Source organism: Microtus pennsylvanicus, chromosome 13 (assembly GCF_037038515.1).
Source record: "Microtus pennsylvanicus isolate mMicPen1 chromosome 13, mMicPen1.hap1, whole genome shotgun sequence".
NCBI lineage: Eukaryota > Metazoa > Chordata > Mammalia > Rodentia > Cricetidae > Microtus > Microtus pennsylvanicus.
In genome coordinates, this window is record NC_134591.1 from 59,860 (window position 1) to 80,052 (window position 20,193).

General features: G+C 48.1%; 1 protein-coding gene across 1 annotated transcript; it reads right to left on the reverse strand.

The window, feature by feature from the left end:
• Nucleotides 1-342: 342 nt before the first annotated feature.
• LOC142833703 (HAUS augmin-like complex subunit 8) lies at nucleotides 343-19,489 on the reverse strand. Its single transcript, XM_075945386.1, has 9 exons — nucleotides 19,451-19,489; nucleotides 16,685-16,737; nucleotides 5,572-5,638; nucleotides 4,557-4,615; nucleotides 4,206-4,271; nucleotides 3,964-4,122; nucleotides 3,514-3,655; nucleotides 2,307-2,469; nucleotides 343-566 (listed from the first exon to the last, which is right to left on the reverse strand). The coding sequence occupies exons 5-9, from the start codon at nucleotides 4,254-4,256 to the stop codon at nucleotides 443-445; spliced, it is 639 nt and encodes a 212-aa protein (XP_075801501.1). The 5' UTR covers nucleotides 4,257-4,271; nucleotides 4,557-4,615; nucleotides 5,572-5,638; nucleotides 16,685-16,737; nucleotides 19,451-19,489; the 3' UTR covers nucleotides 343-442.
• Between the last annotated feature and the right edge of the window lie 704 nt (nucleotides 19,490-20,193).

The following is a 20,193-nucleotide window of genomic DNA, read 5'->3' on the forward strand; positions in this document are numbered from 1 at the left end:
TTGCAGGGGTGAGTTCTCTCCTTCCATGTGCATGTGGGTTCCAGGGATGAAACTTGGGGTAGGTATGGCAGCAATCAGCTTTACTTGGTGATCAGGCTTGCTGGCCCTGCAGTATCTTCAGAACTTCCTTGTGGACCTTACTGGGTGTGGGGACTCCAAGGGTGTTCAGTGACCATCCAAATCTGCCTAGCCTCTCCACTCATTGCCCCCCACTGTAGGCGGCATAATAACCAGGCTAGCTTAATATGAAACAGCAAATTTTAATGAACTTACAACACCAGCCATCCAGTGATGAGCAGGAAATACAGACAAAGAGAGCTGTGGGGCTCATGCTCGCCAGATTTATAGGTAACATTAGCCCAAGGCGAACACGCCCCCTAATGGGCTGGGCTTATCCCTACACCCCACCACCAGGAGTGTGGACATTGGTGATGTCTGCTGCCTATGGACCGAAGTACCACTGGCTGCACGAAGGGGTGCCTTGGGCCTCTTCCCAGACTTCCTGGTTCATCAAGGCTGCCTCCTTGCTGGCCTGGGAAGAAAGCTCCATGGCCAGACTGAAGATCCTGTGGGCAGAAGAAAGAGAAGGGACAACTTCGCCTCTGGCCAAGAACTCTAAAGGAGATCTTAGAAAAACAAACTTGTTAGAGAAATAGGTTCTCTCCTTCCATACAGATCCTGGGGACTGAACTCAGGACACCAGACTTTCCTTGCTGGCTGATCTCAGGACCCTAATGGTGTCTTTGGAAGTCAACAAGGGTGGCTGCCAACTTGGGGGCAAGTGTTCATGTGTCCATATGGTGCTGCAAACAGAAGCAGGGCCTGTGTATACTGAGTTCCCTCCGTCCCCAGCTCTCCCTCTTTTGAAGGAGACAGCACCTAAGATTCCTAGGCTGACCCTAAACTGATGACCCTCCTGCCTCAGCCCCCAAGCATCTGAGACAGCTGACAGATCTGTGCCCCCAGGCCTAGCAGGAAAGAGCTGTGTGGCGAGCCTTGAATGCATCCTTCATCCTCCTGTTCACCTGGGACCTCAGTGCCCCACACCCTCAACAGTGGGCAAATTTGATGTGAGGAGACCTTGTTGGTGCCAAGCTAGATGTGAGATTCAGCCATTACCACATGGTCAAAGGCCAGGTGTCTGAAGACTTTAAGAGCCCCTAGATGACGGAGGGCATGTGTCCAAGAGTGAATACCAGGTACATCTGTACTGCTCAGATACTGACTGGGAAAACTTGTGGCCATACAGTGGTCACAAGCACAGGGAGACATCCTCAGTCTATGCTCCATATGAGTGATGGCTGACCCATTCTGTAGGCCAGCGCTGGGTACGGCGCTTCAGAATCCCTGAGAATTCCTATGGGCATCTCCTTAAATGCATTTTTTTGGAGGTGGCCAAAATGGCCAAGCCTGCCTGATGACCTCAGTCTGATCCCTAGGGCCCACAAAGTGGAAAGAGAGAACAGACCCCAAAGCCGTCCTCTGACCTTTACACTCCTGCCTTGGCATGCACATGCCCAAACATAAAAATACGTAAAAAAACAAAAACAAAACCCCAACACGTGTGATGTTCACACCTGCCATTCTAGAACTCTGCAAGCTGAGGTGGAGGATTTCTGCACGTTCAAAGCCACACTCGGTGTTACAGATTGAGACCTTGTCTTAGAAAACACACAAAACAACAATGTCCCTCAAGAAACCACGAGACTGGCTAGGCAGTGATGGTGTGCAGCTTCACTCCCAGCTCTTGGCAGGCAGAGGCTGGCGAATCTCTGAGTTCGAGACCAGCCTGATCTACAGAGCGAGTTCCAGAGTGAGAAACTCTGTCTAGAAACAAAACAAAACATACAAAAAGAAACCCCCAAACATCCTGCTAAGACTGACTTCTGAATGACGTTTAACATGTGTTGAGCAACTGTCTGGCTCAGAAAAGGCTCTCTCTGTCCCCTGCTGACCTGGAGCTGCCCTATCTAGGGCATGAGACTGAGTGTGGGATGCTTTCCTTGCCCGTGGTGACCTCAGGTCTCTACGGTCCCCAGTCCTACTCTGCTGGACTCTGGCACAGTATGAATTGATGGCTTCACTGCACCCAAGGTCCCAGTGTCTCAGAACTCAGAAGTGGGCTAGGAGTGGAACAGTGCTGTAGTAGTGAGGCACTCAATAGCTGAGTCCTCAAAAGCCCAAACAGTCTTCACCTGAGAGAGCAGCTGGGTGGGGTTCCACCTCCAGCAACCCAACTGAAAAGAAAGGGATGATGGAGAGAGGAGGGGAGGGATGGAGGGGAAAGGGGGAGGCCTGACCCACACCTGTAGAGCTCTTGGTCCTTCTTGGTAATCAAGTCCCTGAGTTCCTCCAGCAGGCGTGACACCTGCGCGCTGGTGTCTGGCACCTGCCCACTGGCGTCCGGGGAGGAGATGCCCAGCTCGCCCAGGAGCTGCAGGGTGGTCTTTAGGGCCGGCTCCAGATCATCTGTGGAGATACAGGCTGTTAGCAGAACTCCGGTGCCCAAAGCAGCAGCTGTTTGAGTTGTGCAGCGTTGGCTCTTCTCTCACACTCAGGGAACAGGGCCATAGGGAGGGATCTTAGGAGATCTCACTCGTCCCTGGAGTGTGGGTGCCAAGTGCATGCTGGGAAGGCAAACCCAGTGGGGAGCGCACAGGTGCTTCTGTGACTGCTGCCCAGTAGACTCCTGTGGACCAGGGGAGCTGGGGCTTCAGGCTGCAAGCCACTGCTCTGTTCTCTCACCCTCTGTCCTTCCACTACGAGCGACAAGCAGGATGCACCTGCCAGATGTGGCTTGGACCTGCACTTCCTGGCCTCCGGATCTAAAGAGCTGAGGTTCTGGTATCTGTAGCAGCTGTGTGTCCCAGGCACAGACCTGCACCACACACAACCCAGCAAGGTCATGAGGGTTAAAGGACCTGTTCCTGCTGTGTCGTGTCCTCACCTCACCGTCAGTGCTGGGGTTTTGCTGGGTACAGACTTGCGAGGGGCAGTTTGCTAGGAGGATCGCTACAGCTTCCAGGTCAACACTATGCTCTTTTATGGAGCCAGGGTCTCACTGTGTTGTAGCTCAGGCTGGCCTGGAACTCACAGCCTCCCAAGAGTCAGACAATAAATGTAGGTCACCATACCTTTTTCATTTGTTACGTAGCCCAGGCAGAGTAAACCCTGTGCAGCTAAAAAGTCCTAAGGAGGATGTCTGCTCCAGAGAATCCCTCAAATGACCTCTCAACACCTCCACCCTGTTGGTAGGGCCCAGGGCTCAGGGCCGGTAGATAGGTCACCCTGCCCCCAGAGGACTCAGGGCCGGTAGATAGGTCACCCTGCCCCCAGAGTCTTCCAGCTGTGAGGTCCAGCGTGGGGTTGGAATCGTGACTCAGCTGCCTGTGTCCTACTTGGTCCACACGGGTTCCAACACCACCCCAGGGTAGAGGCACCTAGAATATGGTGCATGTGAGACTTGAGGCTCCTTCCTGCTGAGGCAATGCCACACAGCAAGGCTGTTCTTACCTAGAAGTTCCTGCCCACTTCCCTGCATGTGGATGCCCTGCACGGGAAGCTCATGTCGTGTGGCGTCCAAGGCTGTGGCCAGTGTCTTGTATTGCTCCTTGAAGCGCTTTGCTACAGCCTCGAGAGGGCCCAGCACCTCCATCTGCAGGCAGAAGGGGACACTGTGAGACACACCGCTCACTCGCACAAGAAGGGCCAGCTTCCAGGTAACAGGACCCCCTCTGACCTGCCCTGGACGGGGCCCTGTTGCTATGCTAAGCTCCACGGTGGGACAACATCAATGCTGGCAGGTGCCAAGTATTCTGCAGACTGTGTGGCAGAGACAGGTGTCCCATACAGAGTACTACATTCGTATCAGGAGCCTAAGCAGGGCGGGCAGAATGTAAGTGGTGGCAAACTGATCCTGGCTCCCTCATGCACCCCTAGCCTCAGGAGCATGCTCAAACCCACCTGGGCATCCAGGATGGTAGCCAGCTCCTGATGCTTCTGCTGGAGCAGCAGCTGTCGCCGCAGCTCCAGCACCCGCTGCTGTAGACGCTCCTTCTCATGGCATAAGGCCACCAAGTCCTTCTCAGCCTTCTCCTCCAGCACAGCCAGGTTGTTTTCCATCTGTGGGTCGCAAGACCAACTCAGGTGGGGTGGGGGAGGTGACAGAGGACACACGCTGTTTCGTGAGTCCCAGTTAAGCTCACCTTCACAGACAGCAGGGTCAGCAGCAGTGTCTGCGACTCCATCATGTCCATGGTCTCCTGTAGATCCTGCAAGGGTCCTACTGTTCAATTCCCAGTAAGCCATGTTGACCTGGCTCTTCCGGGCATGGCAGAACCCCAACCTCTGTGCACTTTATAGGTTCAAATGGTGTCCGCGGGGCTGAGGATGGAGTCAGGTCACACCTTGCCCAGAAGTGTATGGGTGTCTCCCCACTCAGTATATGGGCACACTGACCTGAGCAAGGACCCATGGACACCACAGCCCTAGCCTCCATCCTGGAGGACTGGCTGCCCGGAGTCAGACCTACCCACCGTCTGCTCCCCAGTGCTCACCTGTCTTTTCTGGGGAAGGTGTGTCGTTCCTTTTGGGCCAGTCAAGGGTACATGAGGCCCTGTGTCAAAAAAATGGGATGGTTTGGCTGGCTGAGCCCATAAAGATGCTTCCTTGCCTGGCAAGCCCGATGACGCGCTTGATCCCTGAACTCGCAGGAAGCTGGAGGGAGAGAACTCCAGAGTTGTCCTCGGACATCAAATGTGCCAAGGCATCAGGAACAAGAACCAATGACGACAAAATGACAAAAACAAAAACCAACAAACAACATTCCTCAGCTTTGGTAGTGCAGACCTCTGGGCCAACTAGATGCTAGCCAGGGGCATCCTGTGCACCAAGGGCCAACCGGCAGCTGTGGTTCATCCATCAGAAGCCAAAATCCAAATAAAATGTCTGCATACACCCTAACCCTAGTCAGTCCCTTTTGTTGAGCACCTGTTTAGGCCAGGCAGGTCCTGACTCCTGACTGGCCCGTCTTCAGGAGGTGCTCACGCCGCACATGAGAACATCCTAGCCAGGCCCATGTGCTGCTCTCATCCCCGCCTGGGAACAGAGAAATTTTTGTTCCTGTGTTTTGAGATAGGGTCTCATGCACACCCTGGTTCAATGGAGCCCACGTGGCCAAGGATGACTTTGAACTTCTGATCTTGCCACCACCTCCCAAGTGTCCAAATGTCAGGCACCCCATTGGTTATAATTTCTGTAGCATCCTAAACTGACAGCAAGTAGCAGCTCCTGGATCCGCAAGTAGTTCCGTGGACATATGGTTGGGCCTCAGACACTTTGCCTATGCTCCCATCACACACTTGAACCACATCCTTTCTGACAGAGACCCTTAATGCTAAGTTTTCACTCACAACCTGACACAATCTAGGATCACCGGGGAATTGAGGGACTTTTGGATCAGGCTGGACTGTGGACAGTCTGTGATGGGTTGTCCTGATTGCCCTGAGGGAGGCCTGGCAGCTCCTTCCCTGCTGCCAGAGTCCCACCCTTCCAACCCTAGCCAGGACTCACCTTTGACCTTCTGCAATGTGCTGGGCTTTCTTCCCTCTGGTGACTTCCCTCCAGCAGATGCAGAAGCCTGTTATGTAAACAGACAGTCAGAGGTCAGGCCACTTGACCTTTGATGCATTTGCTTAAAGGTCAGACAGAGAAGCAGGAGTTTTGAGACTGCGAACACGGGAGAGTCAAACAGTGGACAGCTACGTTCATCAGACATGGGAATTAACGGCACACATGCTGGACTGCCATCTCGATGGGTGTGTGTTTGCGTGTGCTGTGGAGGGGCTGGCGACCGACTTCCTATGGCACTCTCAGGATGCGCTGACTTCTACACAGGTTACTCTGGACTTCAGGAGACACTGACTTCTCCCTGGCCTAAGTCTACAAAGCTCACAAACAGCAGCTGTACCACCAGCAGCAGTGGATGCCCAGCTGTCAGGTACAAGAAAGGCAAGGAGCACAGTGGGGGTTGTGTCGTGGTTCATTCTCATGCACCACTGGGTCTGGGGACCCTCTGTAGGAAATAAGGAGGCAGCAGGATGGAACAGGAAAACTAAAACCTACTCCTTGTCAAAACTACCCAAGCCTATTCAGACTAGAGCAAAGAAGTTTTCCAAGCCTGAGGGTCACTCTGGGCAACCACCTGCAATGGCCCTAGGTGTCAGGCCAGCAGGCAGCAGACTCCACCCTGCATAGGTGCTGCCAGCCAGGCCCTCAAGGGCACGAAGAGAATCAGCTGTGAAGAACAAAGTGCAAGCTCTGCTTCTCGCCTGCCTGACAGTGGGGCTCTTGACCACCCTGGCCATGATTGCACAGGAACTGCTGTGGCCTTGGCTCCGGAACTCGGGGTCATCGTGCTCTAAAACTGCTTGTGCCAGTGCCCTCCCCTCAGAACAATCTGCATAAGGGACCACACACTCACGCAGACCTGGCTACCCCGGGTGGTACAACAGCCAAGGGCTGTGGGGTTTAGGGTCAGATACTGAAGAACCCACAGTGAAGGTAACTGGACTGAGTGTGACCAGAAGCTGAAGAGTTGACTCGCTGGTTAAGAGGAGAACTTGGATTCAACTCCCAGCAGTTGGGCCAGTGTGTAAAGGTGCTTGCCACCAAGATTGCCAAACCAAATTGATGCGCAGGACCCATGTGGTGGAAGGTGAGAATCAATTCCCACAGGTTGTCCTCTGGTAACCATATGTACAGTTGGCCCGAACCCTTCTCTAATGAATAAAAATGTAGTTAAGTTTTTAAAAAGTCACCATGAATCCCATTATTTGTACACTCAATTCCAATTAAAATGTTTCAAAAGCACACCCCTAAGAATTCCAGACTAGCCTTTGTTTACAAGCTACCCAAGCAGCACGGAGATCTGATCTGGGCTCCAGGAGAGCCATCATTGGGGTAAGTGAGTGCAGCAGCAGCCCGGAACAGGGAACTCAGATGTTCCTCATCCCTCCTACACTTCCTGGTCATCCTGCAGGGGCTATACTGCCCAATACCTCCTCTCTCTTTCTATCCCACCCAGCTTGCATCCAGAACCCTCCCCACCCTGTTTGCCTCCCTCCCCTCTTTGGCCAAATAACATCTCCCAGCTCAGCCTGTTCAGGTGCTGGGACCGAATCTGAATCGGGAGGGCAACCGGGAGGGCAGCAGTTCCTTTGTTTCAATAGCCTGCCTGCAGCAAGCAAGGTAGGCCCTTTGTTTACGAGCTATCCAAGCAGCACAGAGATCTGATCTAGGCACCAGGAAAGCCATCACTGGGGAGTGACATCAATGGGAAGGTACATCAGTGGGCAAGGAGACCTGATCCTGTAAAAGAAGATCCATAGGGGAGCATTCGGAGGAAGAGATGGGCAGGCACCAATGCAAGAATTCACCCAACAATCTGAAAAACAACATGAAACCACCAGAACCCAGAGACCTCACAACAGGAGGACAGGAACACCTTAATCAAGAAGAAGTAGAAAAAATTGACTTTATGAAAGTGATAGAGGCCCTTAAACAGCATGTAAAAAAAAAGCCCTCATAGAAATGGATGAGAAGTATAACAGAAAGTTTGAAGAATTGAATAAATCAGTGAATGCTACCCTAGGAAACCAAGGAAAAACAATCAAACAGATAATGGAAACAGTTCAAGACTTGAAAACTAAAATGGAGGCAAAGAAGAAAACACAAACAGAGGGCCAGCTGCACATGGAAAATCTAGGTAAACAAATAGAGACTACAGAAACAAGCATAACCAGCAGAATACAAGAGATAGAAGAAAGAATCTCAGATTCTGAAGATAACATAGAGAAAATAAATGTCCTGATCAAAGAAAACAGCGAGTCCAACAAACTCTCATCACAAAACATTCATGAAATATGGGACACAATAAAAAGACCAAACCTAAGTATAATTGGAGTAGAAGAAGGAGAAGAAGTGCAGCTCAACGGTCCAGAAAATATATTTAATAAAATTAAAGAAGAAAACTTTCCCAACCTAAAGAAAGATGTACCTATGAAGGTTCAAGAAGCATACAGAACACCGAAGAGGCTGGATCAAAAAAAAAAAACAACATCCCCTCGCCATATAATAATCAAAACACAAAGCATACAGAATAAAGAAAGAATATTAAGAGCCGCAAAGGAAAAAGGCCAAGTTACTTATAAAGGTAAACCTATCAGACTTACACCTGACTTCTCTATGGAAACCATGAAAGCTAGAAGGTCCTGGATAGATGTACTGCAAAAACTAAGAGACCATGGATGCAAGCCCAGACTACTATACCCAGCCAAGCTTTCGTTCACTATAAATGGAGAAAACAAAATTTTCCAGGATAAAAACAAATTTAAACAATACATAGCCACAAATCCAGCCTTACAGAATGTAATAGAAGACAAATCACTAACCGAGGAGTCCAACAATGACCACAATAACTCAGACATCTAGAGACCCTTCACCAGCGCAACTCAAAGAAGGGAAACACACAAACTCTACTACTAAAAAAGTGACCGGAGTTAACAACCACTGGTCATTAATATCACTTAATGTCAATGGGTTCAACTCACCTATAAAAAGGCACAGGCTAAGAGATTGGATACGAAAACAGGATCCAACATTCTGCTGTTTACAAGAAACACACCTCAACCACAAAGACAGGCACCTACTCAGAGTAAAGGGCTGGGAAAAGGCTTATCAAGTAAATGGACCTAAGAAACAAGCAGGTGTGGCCATACTAATTTCTAACAAAGTTGACTTCAAACTTAAATCAATCAGAAGAGATGGAGAGGGACATTTTATACTCATAACAGGAACAATTCATCAGGATGAAGTCTCAATCCTGAATATCTATGCCCCTAATATAAAAGCACCCACATACGTAAAAGAAACATTACTAAAACTCAAGGCAGCCATCAAACTGCACACACTAATAGTAGGAGACTTCAACACTCCTCTCTCACCAATGGACAGGTCAATCAGAAAAATTACAGAGAAATAACAGAGAAATTAGAGAATTAATAGAGGTAATGAATCAATTGGACTTAACAGACATCTATAGAATATTCCACCGAAATAGGAAAGAATATAACCTCTTCTCTGCAGCTCATGGAACCTTCTCAAAAATTGACCACATACTCGGTAACAAAGCAAACTTCCACAGTTACAAAAAAATATTAGTAACCACCTGTGTCTTATCAGATCACCATGGATTAAAGTTAGAATTCAACAACAATGCTACCCCCAGAAAGCCTACAAACTCATGGAAACTGAACAGTCAACTACTGAGCCATACCTGGATTAAGGAAGAAAGAAAGAAAGAAATTAAAGTCTTCCTGGAATTCAATGAAAATAAACAAACAACATACTCAAACTTATGGGACACTATGAAATCAGTCCTAAGAGGAAAGTTCATCGCACTAAGTGCCCACTTAAAGAAAACAGAGAAAGCACATATTGGAGACTTAACAGCCCACCTGAAAGCTCTAGGAAAAAAAGAAGCAGACTCACCTAGGAGGAGTAGAAGACTGGAAATAATCAAACCGAGGGCTGAAATCAACAAAATAGAAACACAGAAAAAATCCAAAGAATCAATGAAACAAAAAGCTGGTTCCTGGAGAAAATCAACAAGATTGATAAACTCCTATCCAAACTAATCAAACGGCAGAGAGAGAATATGCAAATTAATAAGATCAGAAATGAAAAGGGGGACATAACCACAGACACAGAGGAAATTCAGAGAATCATTAGATCTTACTACAAAAGCCTGTATGCCACAAAACTGGAAAATGTAAAAGAAATGGACACTTTTTTAGATAAATACCATATACCAAAGTTAAACCAGGACCAGGTGAACAATCTAAATAGACCTGTTAGTCATGAAGAATTAGAAGCTGTTATCAAAAACCTCCCTACCAAAAAAAGCCCAGGACCAGATGGTTTCAATGCAGAATTCTATCAGAACTTCCAAGAAAACCTAATACCTGTACTCCTTAATGTATTTCACAACATAGAAACCCAAGAGTCATTACCAAATTCCCTTTATGAAGCTACAGTTACTCTGATACCAAAATCACACAAAGACTCAACCAGGAAAGAGAATTACAGGCCAATCTCACTCATGAACATCGACTCAAAAATCCTTAACAAAATATTGGCAAACCGAATCCAAGAACACATTAGAAAAAATATCCATTATGATCAAGTAGGCTTCATCCCAGAGATGCAGGGCTGGTTCAACATACGAAAATCTATCAATGTAATCCATCATATAAATAAACTGAAAGAAAAAAAACCATATGATCATTTCATTAGATGCTGAAAAAGCATTTGACAAAATAAAACATCCCTTTATGATAAAAGTATTGGAGAGATTAGGGATACAAGGGTCATACCTATATATAATAAAAGCTATATACAGCAAGCCGACAGCTAACATCAAATTAAATGGAGAGAAACTCAAAGCTATTCCATTAAACTCAGGAACATGACAAAGCTGTCCACTCTCGCCATACCTCTTCAATATAGTGCTTGAAGTTCTAGCAATAGCAATAAGACAACATAATGGGATCAAGGGGATTCGAATTGGAAAGGAAGAAGTTAAACTTTCGTTATTTGCAGATGATATGATAGTGTACATAAGCGACCCCCAAAACTCCACCAAAGAACTTTTACAACTGATAAACACCTTTAGTAATGTGGCAAGATACAAGGGCAACTCCAAAAAATCAGTTGCCCTCTTATACACAAAGGATATGGAAGCAGAGAGGGAAATCAGAGAAGCTTCACCTTTCACAATAGCCACAAACAGCATAAAATATCTTGGGGTAACTCTAACCAAGGAAGTGAAGGATCTATTTGACAAGAACTTTAAGGCATTGAAGAAAGAAATTGAAGAAGATACCAGAAAATGGAAGGACCTCCCTTGCTCTTGGATTGGGAGGATCAACACAGTAAAAATGGCAATTCTACCAACGGCAATTTATAAATTCAATGCAAGGTCCCTTCAAAATTCTTCACAGATCTTGAGAGGACAATAATCAACTTTATATGGAAAAACAAAAAACCCAGGATAGCCAAAACAATCCTATACAATAAAGGATCTTCCGGAGGCATTACCATCCCTGACTTCAAACTCTATTACAGAGCTACAGTAACGAAAACAGTGTGGTACTGGCATAAAAACAGAGAAGTCGACCAATGGAATCGTATAGAAGACCCGAATTTTAATCCACAAACCTATGATCACCTCATTTTCGATAAAAGAGCTAAAAGTATACAATGGAAGAAAGAAAGCATCTTCAACTAATGGTGCTGGCACAACTGGATGTCAACCTGTAGAAGAATGAAAATAGACCCATATCTATCACCATGCACAAAACTCAAGTCCAAATGGATTGAAGACCTCAATATCTGTCTGAACACACTGAACCTGAAAGAAGAGAAAGTGGGAAGTACCCTCCAACAGATGGGCACAGAAGATCGCTTCCTATGTGTAACCCCAGCAGCACAGACATTAAGGGCAACATTGAATAAATGGGACCTGCTAAAACTGAGAAGCTTCTGTAAAGCAAAGGACACTGTCACTAAGACAAAAAGGCAACCTACTGACCGGGAGAAGATCTTCACCCACCCTGCAACAGACAAAGGTCTGATCTCCAAAAGATATAGAGAACTCAGACTTTAAAATGCTAATTAACCCAATTAAAAAATGGGGCACTGAACTGAACAGAGAATTCTCAACAGAAGAAGTTCAAATGGTCTAAAGACACTTGAGGTCATGCTCAAACTCCCTAGCAATCAGGGAAATGCAAATCAAAACAACTTTGAGATATCATCTTACACCTGTCAGAATGGCTAAAATCAAAAACACCAATGATAGCCTTTGCTGGAGAGGCTGTGGAGGAATGGGTACTCTCCTCCATTGCTGGTGGGAATGCAATCTTGGGCAACCACTTTGGAAATCAGTGTGGCAGTTTCTCAGGAAATTCGCGATCAACCTACCCCTGGACCCAGCAATACCACTCTTGGGATTATACCCAAGAGATGCCCTATAATATGACAAAAGCATTTGTTCAACTATGTTCATAGCAGCATTATTTGTAATACTCAGAACCTGGAAACAGCCTAGATGCCCTTCAATGGAAGAATGGATGAAGAAAGTGTGGAATATACACACATTAGAGTACTACGCAGCGGTAAAAAACAATGACTTCTCGAATTTTGCATGCAAATGGATGGAAATAGAAAACACAATCCTGAGTGAGGTAGCCTAGACCCAAAAAGATGAACATGGGATGTACTCACTCATAATTGGTTTCTAGCAATAAATAGGGGTCACGGAGTCTACAATTGGTGAACCTAAAGAATCTAAATAAGAAGGTGAACCCAAGAAAAATCATATAGTTATCATCTTGGCTATGGGAAGTAGACAAAATTGCCGGGGAGAAAATTGGGATCTTGGGGGTGGGGTGGGATTGGGGTAAGGGATGATGGGCAGACAAAAGTGAGAAGGGGAGGATGGGGGGAACTTGGGGAAACAGGATTATTAGGATAAAGGAAGGTTAGATAGGGGAGCACGGAAGCACAATTAATAGTTAAGGGAGCCACCATAGGGTTGGCAAGAGACTTGAACCTACAGTGGCTCCCTGGGGCCCAAGGCAATGTCCCCAGTTAGTTCCATGGGCAGCTGAGGACAGGGAACCTGAAATGACCCTATCCTATAGCAATACTGATGAATATCTTGCATATCACCATAGAACCTTCATCTGGTGATGGATGGAGATAGAGACACACACTGGAGCAGTGGACTGAGCTCCCAAGGTCCCAATGAGGAGCGGAAAAAGGGAGAAGATGAGCAAGGAAGTCAGGACCACGAGGGGTGCACCCACCCACTGAGACAGTGGGGCTGATCTATTGGGAGCTCACCAAGGCCAGCTGGACTGTGACTGAAAAAGCATGGGAAAAAACCGGACTCTGAATATGGTGAACAATGAGGGCTGATGAGAAGCCAAGGACAATGGCACGGGGTTTTGATCCTACTTCATGTTCTGGCTTTGTGGAAGCCTAGCCAGTTTGGATGTTCACCTTTCTAGACATGGACGGAAGGGTGAGGACCTTGGACTTTCCACAGGGCAGGGAACCCTGACTGCTCTTTGGACTGGAGAGGGAGGGGGTGAGGAGTGGGGGGACGGGGAGAAGGGTGGGAGGAGAGGGAGGGAAATAGGAGTCTGCGAGGAGGCGGAAAATTTTTTGTCCTTTTCTCAATAAAAAAAAAAATTCCACATTAAAAGGGGCACGTGCCGAAGCCAGATGCCACCCTCACACATCATACATGAAAGCCTGTCAGAACCCAAGAAGAATCACAGGGTTCAGGTCTTGAGACCCCCATGCCAGCACGTCCCTGACGCTGACTTGGGAGCCCATGCAGTCAATCCCCAGCAGGTGCTGGGCTCTGGCACATGAAGGCCTGGGCTCCATCAACAGGTCTGTGTACACACCTGATTGCTGTTGGATAATCTTTTTGTATGCTGTAAAGATGTGTCTCTGCCCAAGGCACCTTCTGATTGGTTAAAAAGAACCTGAAAGACCAATAGCTAGGCAGGAGAGAACAGGTGGGGCTTCCAGGAGAGAAGGGAACTCAGGAAGAATCAGAGGCTCTCATAATTAAGCCAGGGAGACACTGAGGGAGTCAGCAGTACAAAGAGGTAAGGAGCCACATGGCAGAATGTAGACTAATATAGACGTGGTAATTTTTTTTAAGACAGATTTTTCTGTGAAACAGTCCTACTGCCCTGGAAATTTTGACCAGGTTGGTCTTGAACTCACAGAGGTCTGTCTGCCTCCTAAATGTTGGGATAAAAGGTGTGTGCCACCACCACCACCCGCCAGAGCTAGTTGGGAACAAGTCTAGACTAAGGTCAAGCTTTCATATTTAATAAGAAGTCTCTGTGCCATCATTTGGGAACTGGCAGTCTAAAGAAGGTCCAACAACAGATGACCAACAATTGCGGTTGGACGTGGTTGCCCTGTCTTTAATTCCAGCCTTCAGGAGGTACAGGGGTGGATCTCTCTATCTCTCTAAGTCCCGGCCATGTAGGAATATGTAGAGAGACACTGTCCATAAAAGAAAAAAAGGCAGAAAAATCCATAATGGTCTTTTATTTGGGGGGGGTGAGATAGGTTTTCTTTTGTATTTTAATAAATAAAGACTGCCTGAAGATCTGAGAGTAAAACAGTCCCACTGGTCAGCCTTACAGACCAGGTTATGGTGTCACACACCTTTAATCCCAGCCCTACAGAGGAAAAAGATGGGGGAGAAGTTCTCAGACATAGTCTCATTCTGAGAAATCTGGAGGCAGGATCGCCATTTCAGACTGAGGGAGAGGCAAGAGCCAGTGGCTGGCTGTTTTGCTTTTTAGACCTTCAGACTGAAACCCAATTTCTGACCCTGAGCGTTTATTAATCGTGCTTCAGGGTTTCTCTGTGCAACAACCCTATCTCTCCTGGAACTAGCTCTTGTAGACCATGCTAGCCTTAAACATACAGAGATCCGCCTATGCCTGCCACCACCGCCGGGCTGGAATATTGATTGGTCTTTTGAAAGCAAATTCAGAACTTGTGCTCAATGACACGAGAGCTGCTGCCTGTGGCTGTTGACAACAGGCCACGAAAGCCAACCACTGAAAACCCTGACTCACTAGCGAGAAAATGTCCAAGGTAGAACATGTAACAAACAAACCAGCAACAAAATGAGAATTTAACGGCCAACAAGCAGGGCTGTGTGGTGTGTAGTCTGGCAGTCACTTTGCAAGTCTGAAGACCTGAGTTTGAATCCCCAGCATCTACACAGAAACAAATCCACTGTTGGGCCCTAAAGCCCCACCAAGGAGAAGGTCGCCCCAAGAGACATTCACAACTCGGTTGATGCAATAGCAAGAGGAATGTTTATTCTGCCGCGGCAGAGGTCCCCCAGCCTCGAGAGGAGAAGGACGACTGCTTTGTCTATTACAAGCTCTTTTAAAGGAAAAAAAACACAAAATCAAGGAGGGGGGAGTACAAAATCAAAGGGAAAGCCCAAAAATCATTTGTCTACTATTTTGACTAGTTCATTTAATGGTCAGCTAACTCTACTTAATCAATGTTGTAACAGTTACAAGGAGGAGCCTTGATCAATGTCATAGTTACAAGGAGGAACCTTGATCAATGTTATGACGGTTACAAGGTCGTCTCACCCCAGTTCCAGGGTCCAGGTCTATACAATGGAGATGGAAAGTACTCAAAGCTCTCGTGCACGTGTTGTTGGTTACCAGGGCCCTGGTTCCGAGGAAGGGGGTGCAGTAGTGCTAAGGGGCCTCTAAGTCTTTCACCACAAGAACCTCTCACCCTAGCAAGGGATGAGGAACACAAAAGGATCCCAAGAGCTGGCAGTTCAGTGAAATCCTGTCACAAAAGAAAGATTTCACTCTGGCATCCATCCATGTGTACATGCATGGTTGTACAACCTGCAACACACACACGTACACACACACACACAAAAATAACAAGGACCAATGCAGAGCAATGCCCACCACCAACTGCCTTGGAGACACCTACTGAAGTCACAGAAGTGTGCCTGGGAGAAACGTGAAATGGTGTTCAGGAGGAATGGGAGCACACAGCACAGCCCAAGCACTCCTTATCCACAACTGAAATCTGAAACTCAAGATCATCTGCCCCACACTCAGGGAAAGGGCTGCTCAGCTGGAAGTGGGCTCCACTCAGGACCAGCCCTTCTGAGATCCATTCAGCCTCAGGAGAAAGCGCAGGCTAATGTTACCATGACAACAGACACTCAAGACTCCAGCCAGACCAAGGTCACCTGATGGGGTAGCAGAACCAAAATGCCTTGTATAAACACATGGGGGCACTGTGGCCAAGCCTTCAAGGTGGCAACAGCCACAGGGTGAATGGAAGCAGGGATAAGTAGCTTGGGAAAGCTGTCTGCAGGGTGATGTGAGAATCCCTTCCCTTAAACCAGACTTCCAGTCAGAGCTTCAGGAATCCTGGGAACCCTCACCACACTTCCTGGGGCACAGGCCAGGCAGATGGGAAATTAACCTTCTGATTGTCATAAACCAAGCCTGTGCTCAGCAGTCCTGCCTGGCCGTGACAGACAACCTGGAACTGGATCCTGTGCTCCAGGGATGTGTCACCACAGGGATGAGCCTGCAGCTGACCCCAACATGTTTCCCCCATTCTTGCAATGCAGTGCAGCTTTTGGGGCCTCAGGAAGCCCTGCCAGCCTTGCTTATTGACAGCTGAAAAAGTATCACACAGGAAGATGCAGAAGTGAACGTCACCCCTGCCAGCTGTGCCTGTGGCCCACACCGAGTGCCGCTGCCACTGCCCATCACTCAGGAGCCTCCTGGGTGTGAAGGGATAGTGCTGGAGGACAGATCTGACAGAACAGAGGCCCTCAAAACAGGAGGGGCAGAGGAGGTACATACGACTGATGGACACTGGTGTCACTCTCACCAGAGACTCAGGACTGTGCCCAGAACCTGGAGGCGGCAAAGGCCCCAATGGTGTCTTCCAGGATCGGGCTGCAGCTGCCACGTGCCCTCCACCCATTCCTAGTGGCTCCAAGAGTAAAAGACTCCATTACCTTCTTAGTTTTCTTCTCATATTGCAGGTATCTGGACTCAACCACTCTTCCTCCTGCAGACGACACAGTGTGTAGTAGGAGCTGTGGGCTGCATTCCTGCCACCCAGCTCCCAGCCACCTGGCTAGCTTATGCCCCAAAATAACAACACACAAATTGTATTCATTTAAACACTGCCTGGCCCCTTAGCTCTAGCTTCTTACTGGCTAATTCTTACATCTTGATTACCCATTTCTATTAATGTGTGTAATCCCAAGGTATGCTTACCACGAAGATTCTAGCCTACATCCATCCTGGGTCAGAGCTTCATCGCGTCTGCCCTGGAGAGGAGCAGCGGCATGGCCTCTAACCTCACTTCCTCTTCCTCCCAGCATTCTGTTCTGTTTACTCCCCCCACCTATGTTGTAACCTATCAGGGCCAAGCAGTTTCTTTATTAATTAACCAACAGTGTTTGTTAGAGAAGAGGAATGCTGCAGCATGAAGACATAGAGCATGAGCAGGACCCCACAGTGGAGAGCCGGGGCCAATGACAGGAAAAGCACCAGCCTTACAGCCCGATGCAGACTGGCTCCTTCAGTCTCCCCAGTATGCACATGGGAGCTACTGCAACTAGTACCTTCACAGGACACTCAGTGTCCATAAGACACTGATGGAACGTCTCTTGTATGTGGGTCCTTGGAGTAGGAGCAAGTGCCAAGTAAGTTCAAAGATAGAAACATTCTAGACCGTGAAAGCCAGGGGCCAGTGGGATGGCTCACTGGGTGGAGGGCTTGAAAGCAAGCCTGATGACTTTGGTTCAACTCTCAAGAGCCTTCCTCTGACCTCTATATGTGCACCTTGGTATCCCCCTCACCTTCAGTAAATAAGTGCAATTTTTTTTTAAAAAAAAAAAGGAGCAGGAGAGATGGCTCAGTGGTTAAGCGCTTGTTGCTCTTGCAGAGGACTGGAGTTAGGGTCCCAGCACCCACAGGGATGCTTGCAACTGTAATATCAGTTCTGGGAGATTCAACACTCTCTCTGGTGTCCAAGAGCATCTACATTCATGTGCACAGCCCCCTCCCACCTACCAAAACACAAAACAACAAATCCCACAGCATTTTGGGTCTATCCCTCTCTGGTGGAGTCCATATCTGTTTGTGCTTCAGTACAGTAAAGCTGGGCTGCCCACCGTGGTCTTAGTATTCCCACCTTCCTATCTTTAAATCAGAGGGATAAAGATCCACTCCTGTAACCCTAGATGATGTTAACTGTTGTGAGGGAATGGCCGTGCTGGCATGGATTTGGGGGTTCTCGCTGAGATCCTGCAGAAGCTCTGAGAGCATAGGTAATGGACGTAAAAGGCTAAGTCAGACTCTGCCTGGGGCTTGTGCCAGGAAAAAGCTTGGAAAATGCAGCCCAGATGTAGGAATCTGACCCTGGTTCAGTTTAAACGTGTTGAGCCTGCAGCCAGGACAAACAGGCCCACTGGTCTATGTGCCCAGGCCAGCTCTCAGACCCTGCTTGCCAACCATGGAAGACTCCAGATTTCTCATTACAGCTGGTCTGTGGTCGTTTGTACCTTGACCACTCATGTTTCTCAATTAAATGAAGCTAGCAGATTAAAAAGTAACAATAAAGTTAAAGACAGGAGAAGAGCCCACAGCAGCCCAGGGGCAGGGAAACTGGGGCACACGTGAGCCGTGTCAGACTCTGTACCTTTGGGTTGGGGAGGCCTATGTCCATGCTCTGTCCTCACCACCACTCCAGCCTTTATCACGGGTGGACCCTCATGAGACTCACGCACAGATCCAGGCCCCCTTGGCGGTGGCTGGGGCATCTGGCCTGGCCAGTGTTAACAAAACCAGGCAGCATGCAAACATGTCATAGCTTACACACAAAACTGCCAGGCTGGGGCCACTCAGTGGCACGGTGCTCAATTGGCACAGTGAGGGCCCCAATTCTACTTCTGCCATCGCAGTAAACAAACAAACAAAATATCTGCTGAGGATATAGGTCAGTGGTTAGGCGCTTGCCTAGCAAATGTGGGGCCCTGGGCTCCATCCCTAAGACCAAACCCCAAGCCCCAAACCCAACCAGGTCCAGTGATCACTGTCAACCCTGAGGGTCCGAGTTTAGTCCTCTGGACTCCTATGGTGCAATGAGAGAAACAACCACCCAAATTATGCCTAACCCCCATGTGTGTGCCACATGTGCTACCTGCCCCACACGAAGTGTAACAAAAAAAAAGGAGCCTATGAGGCTGAGGAGTACTTGCTCTTCCAGCACCCACACCGGGCAGCTCCACAGGTTTCTGAAGGAACTTGGATCTGTGGCCTGTGCACATCTAGAGCTACACTTTCGAGGGACTTCAACTCTCCAAAGGACAACTACAGTCACAGGACACCTCAGGGACAAAGACAACCCCGAGTCCCCAAAGGCATGCCACTGAGCAGTGGAAGTTTCAGACTTGTCTCTGTCTCCCCTGCCCCCAAGAAACCCCTTTCATGAACTAGATGGCACCCTGGAGGTTGAGGCAGGAGGATCAGGAGCTGACCGGCAACCTGGGATCCATGAGACTTTCTCAGAGAACAGTAAGGTTCAGCATGTAAGGCACTTGCTTGCTACCCAGCTTGATTGATGACAAATTGACTCCCACAAGTTCCCTTTTGACTTCTATACTCATGATACAATATGCACCCCCTCCAAAAAGATCAATACACGTGTAATAAAAAAATTGAACAAAAATTGTTGATGAAGACAAAAAAAACACTTTCCTTAAAGTGCTCACCTTGTACTCTTCTTCCTTTTGTCTTGGGGGCACCAGTGGCTGCGAGCTTCCTACAAGAGAGAAGAGAGATGTGCTATTCATCCATCTACAAGATCTGCAGAGGCCAGAGCCACCTTCTGTCAGCTGCAGCGGGGCATGTGAAGATCGTCCCTAGACAAGCAGGAGGTGGAACCCCCACAAGACCAACTTCCTCCTGAAGGCAGTAGAACACTGGCCCACAGGGATCAGAGCTTCCCGACCAGGAAGATCCCTGTCTCATCAGGCTGGTGTGACAACAGCCAGAGAGGTGGGAGGGCTTTGGAAGGGCTGGGGCTGAGGATTTGCAAGCACAGGGGTTGGAGAAGACAGGAGGGAAGAGTCCAATGGTAAGGATGAGATGGCAGGTTGGGGAGAGGACGGTGACACAGCCTTTCTCTGCAAAGTGTCAGTTTCCTAGGCTCCCCGGTCACTGTCATGACCAGCAACTACTCAACTTTGCTATTCTAGTACCAAAGTTGGCAGACACAATGCGTGGGCCATGTGGCAACAAAACTTTGCTGACATAGCACATTTTGGGTCACACATCGCTCATATGTCACCAAAAAGTTGTATTCTCTAAATATTTTCATTTTTATTTATTCTGTGTATGTCTGTGAGTGCAGCTGTGTAAGTGCCACCAACTGTGCGTACCGTGGTGCCTCCAGAGAGGTTAGGGGACAATCTCAGCATAGGTCACGTTCCACCTTCTCATCCACGGCTGCGTA

Bases quoted from the DNA above. Each gene is read 5' to 3' on its own strand.
- LOC142833703 (XM_075945386.1), bottom strand. From the start codon at position 4,256: ATGGACATGATGGAGTCGCAGACACTGCTGCTGACCCTGCTGTCTGTG. The intron at 2,470-3,513 runs GTAAGAACAGCC...GTATCTCCACAG, and splicing joins AAGTGGGCAGGAACTTCTAG to ATGATCTGGAGCCGGCCCTA. The intron at 567-2,306 runs GTGTGGGTCAGG...TTCTGCCCACAG, and splicing joins AAGGACCAAGAGCTCTACAG to GATCTTCAGTCTGGCCATGG.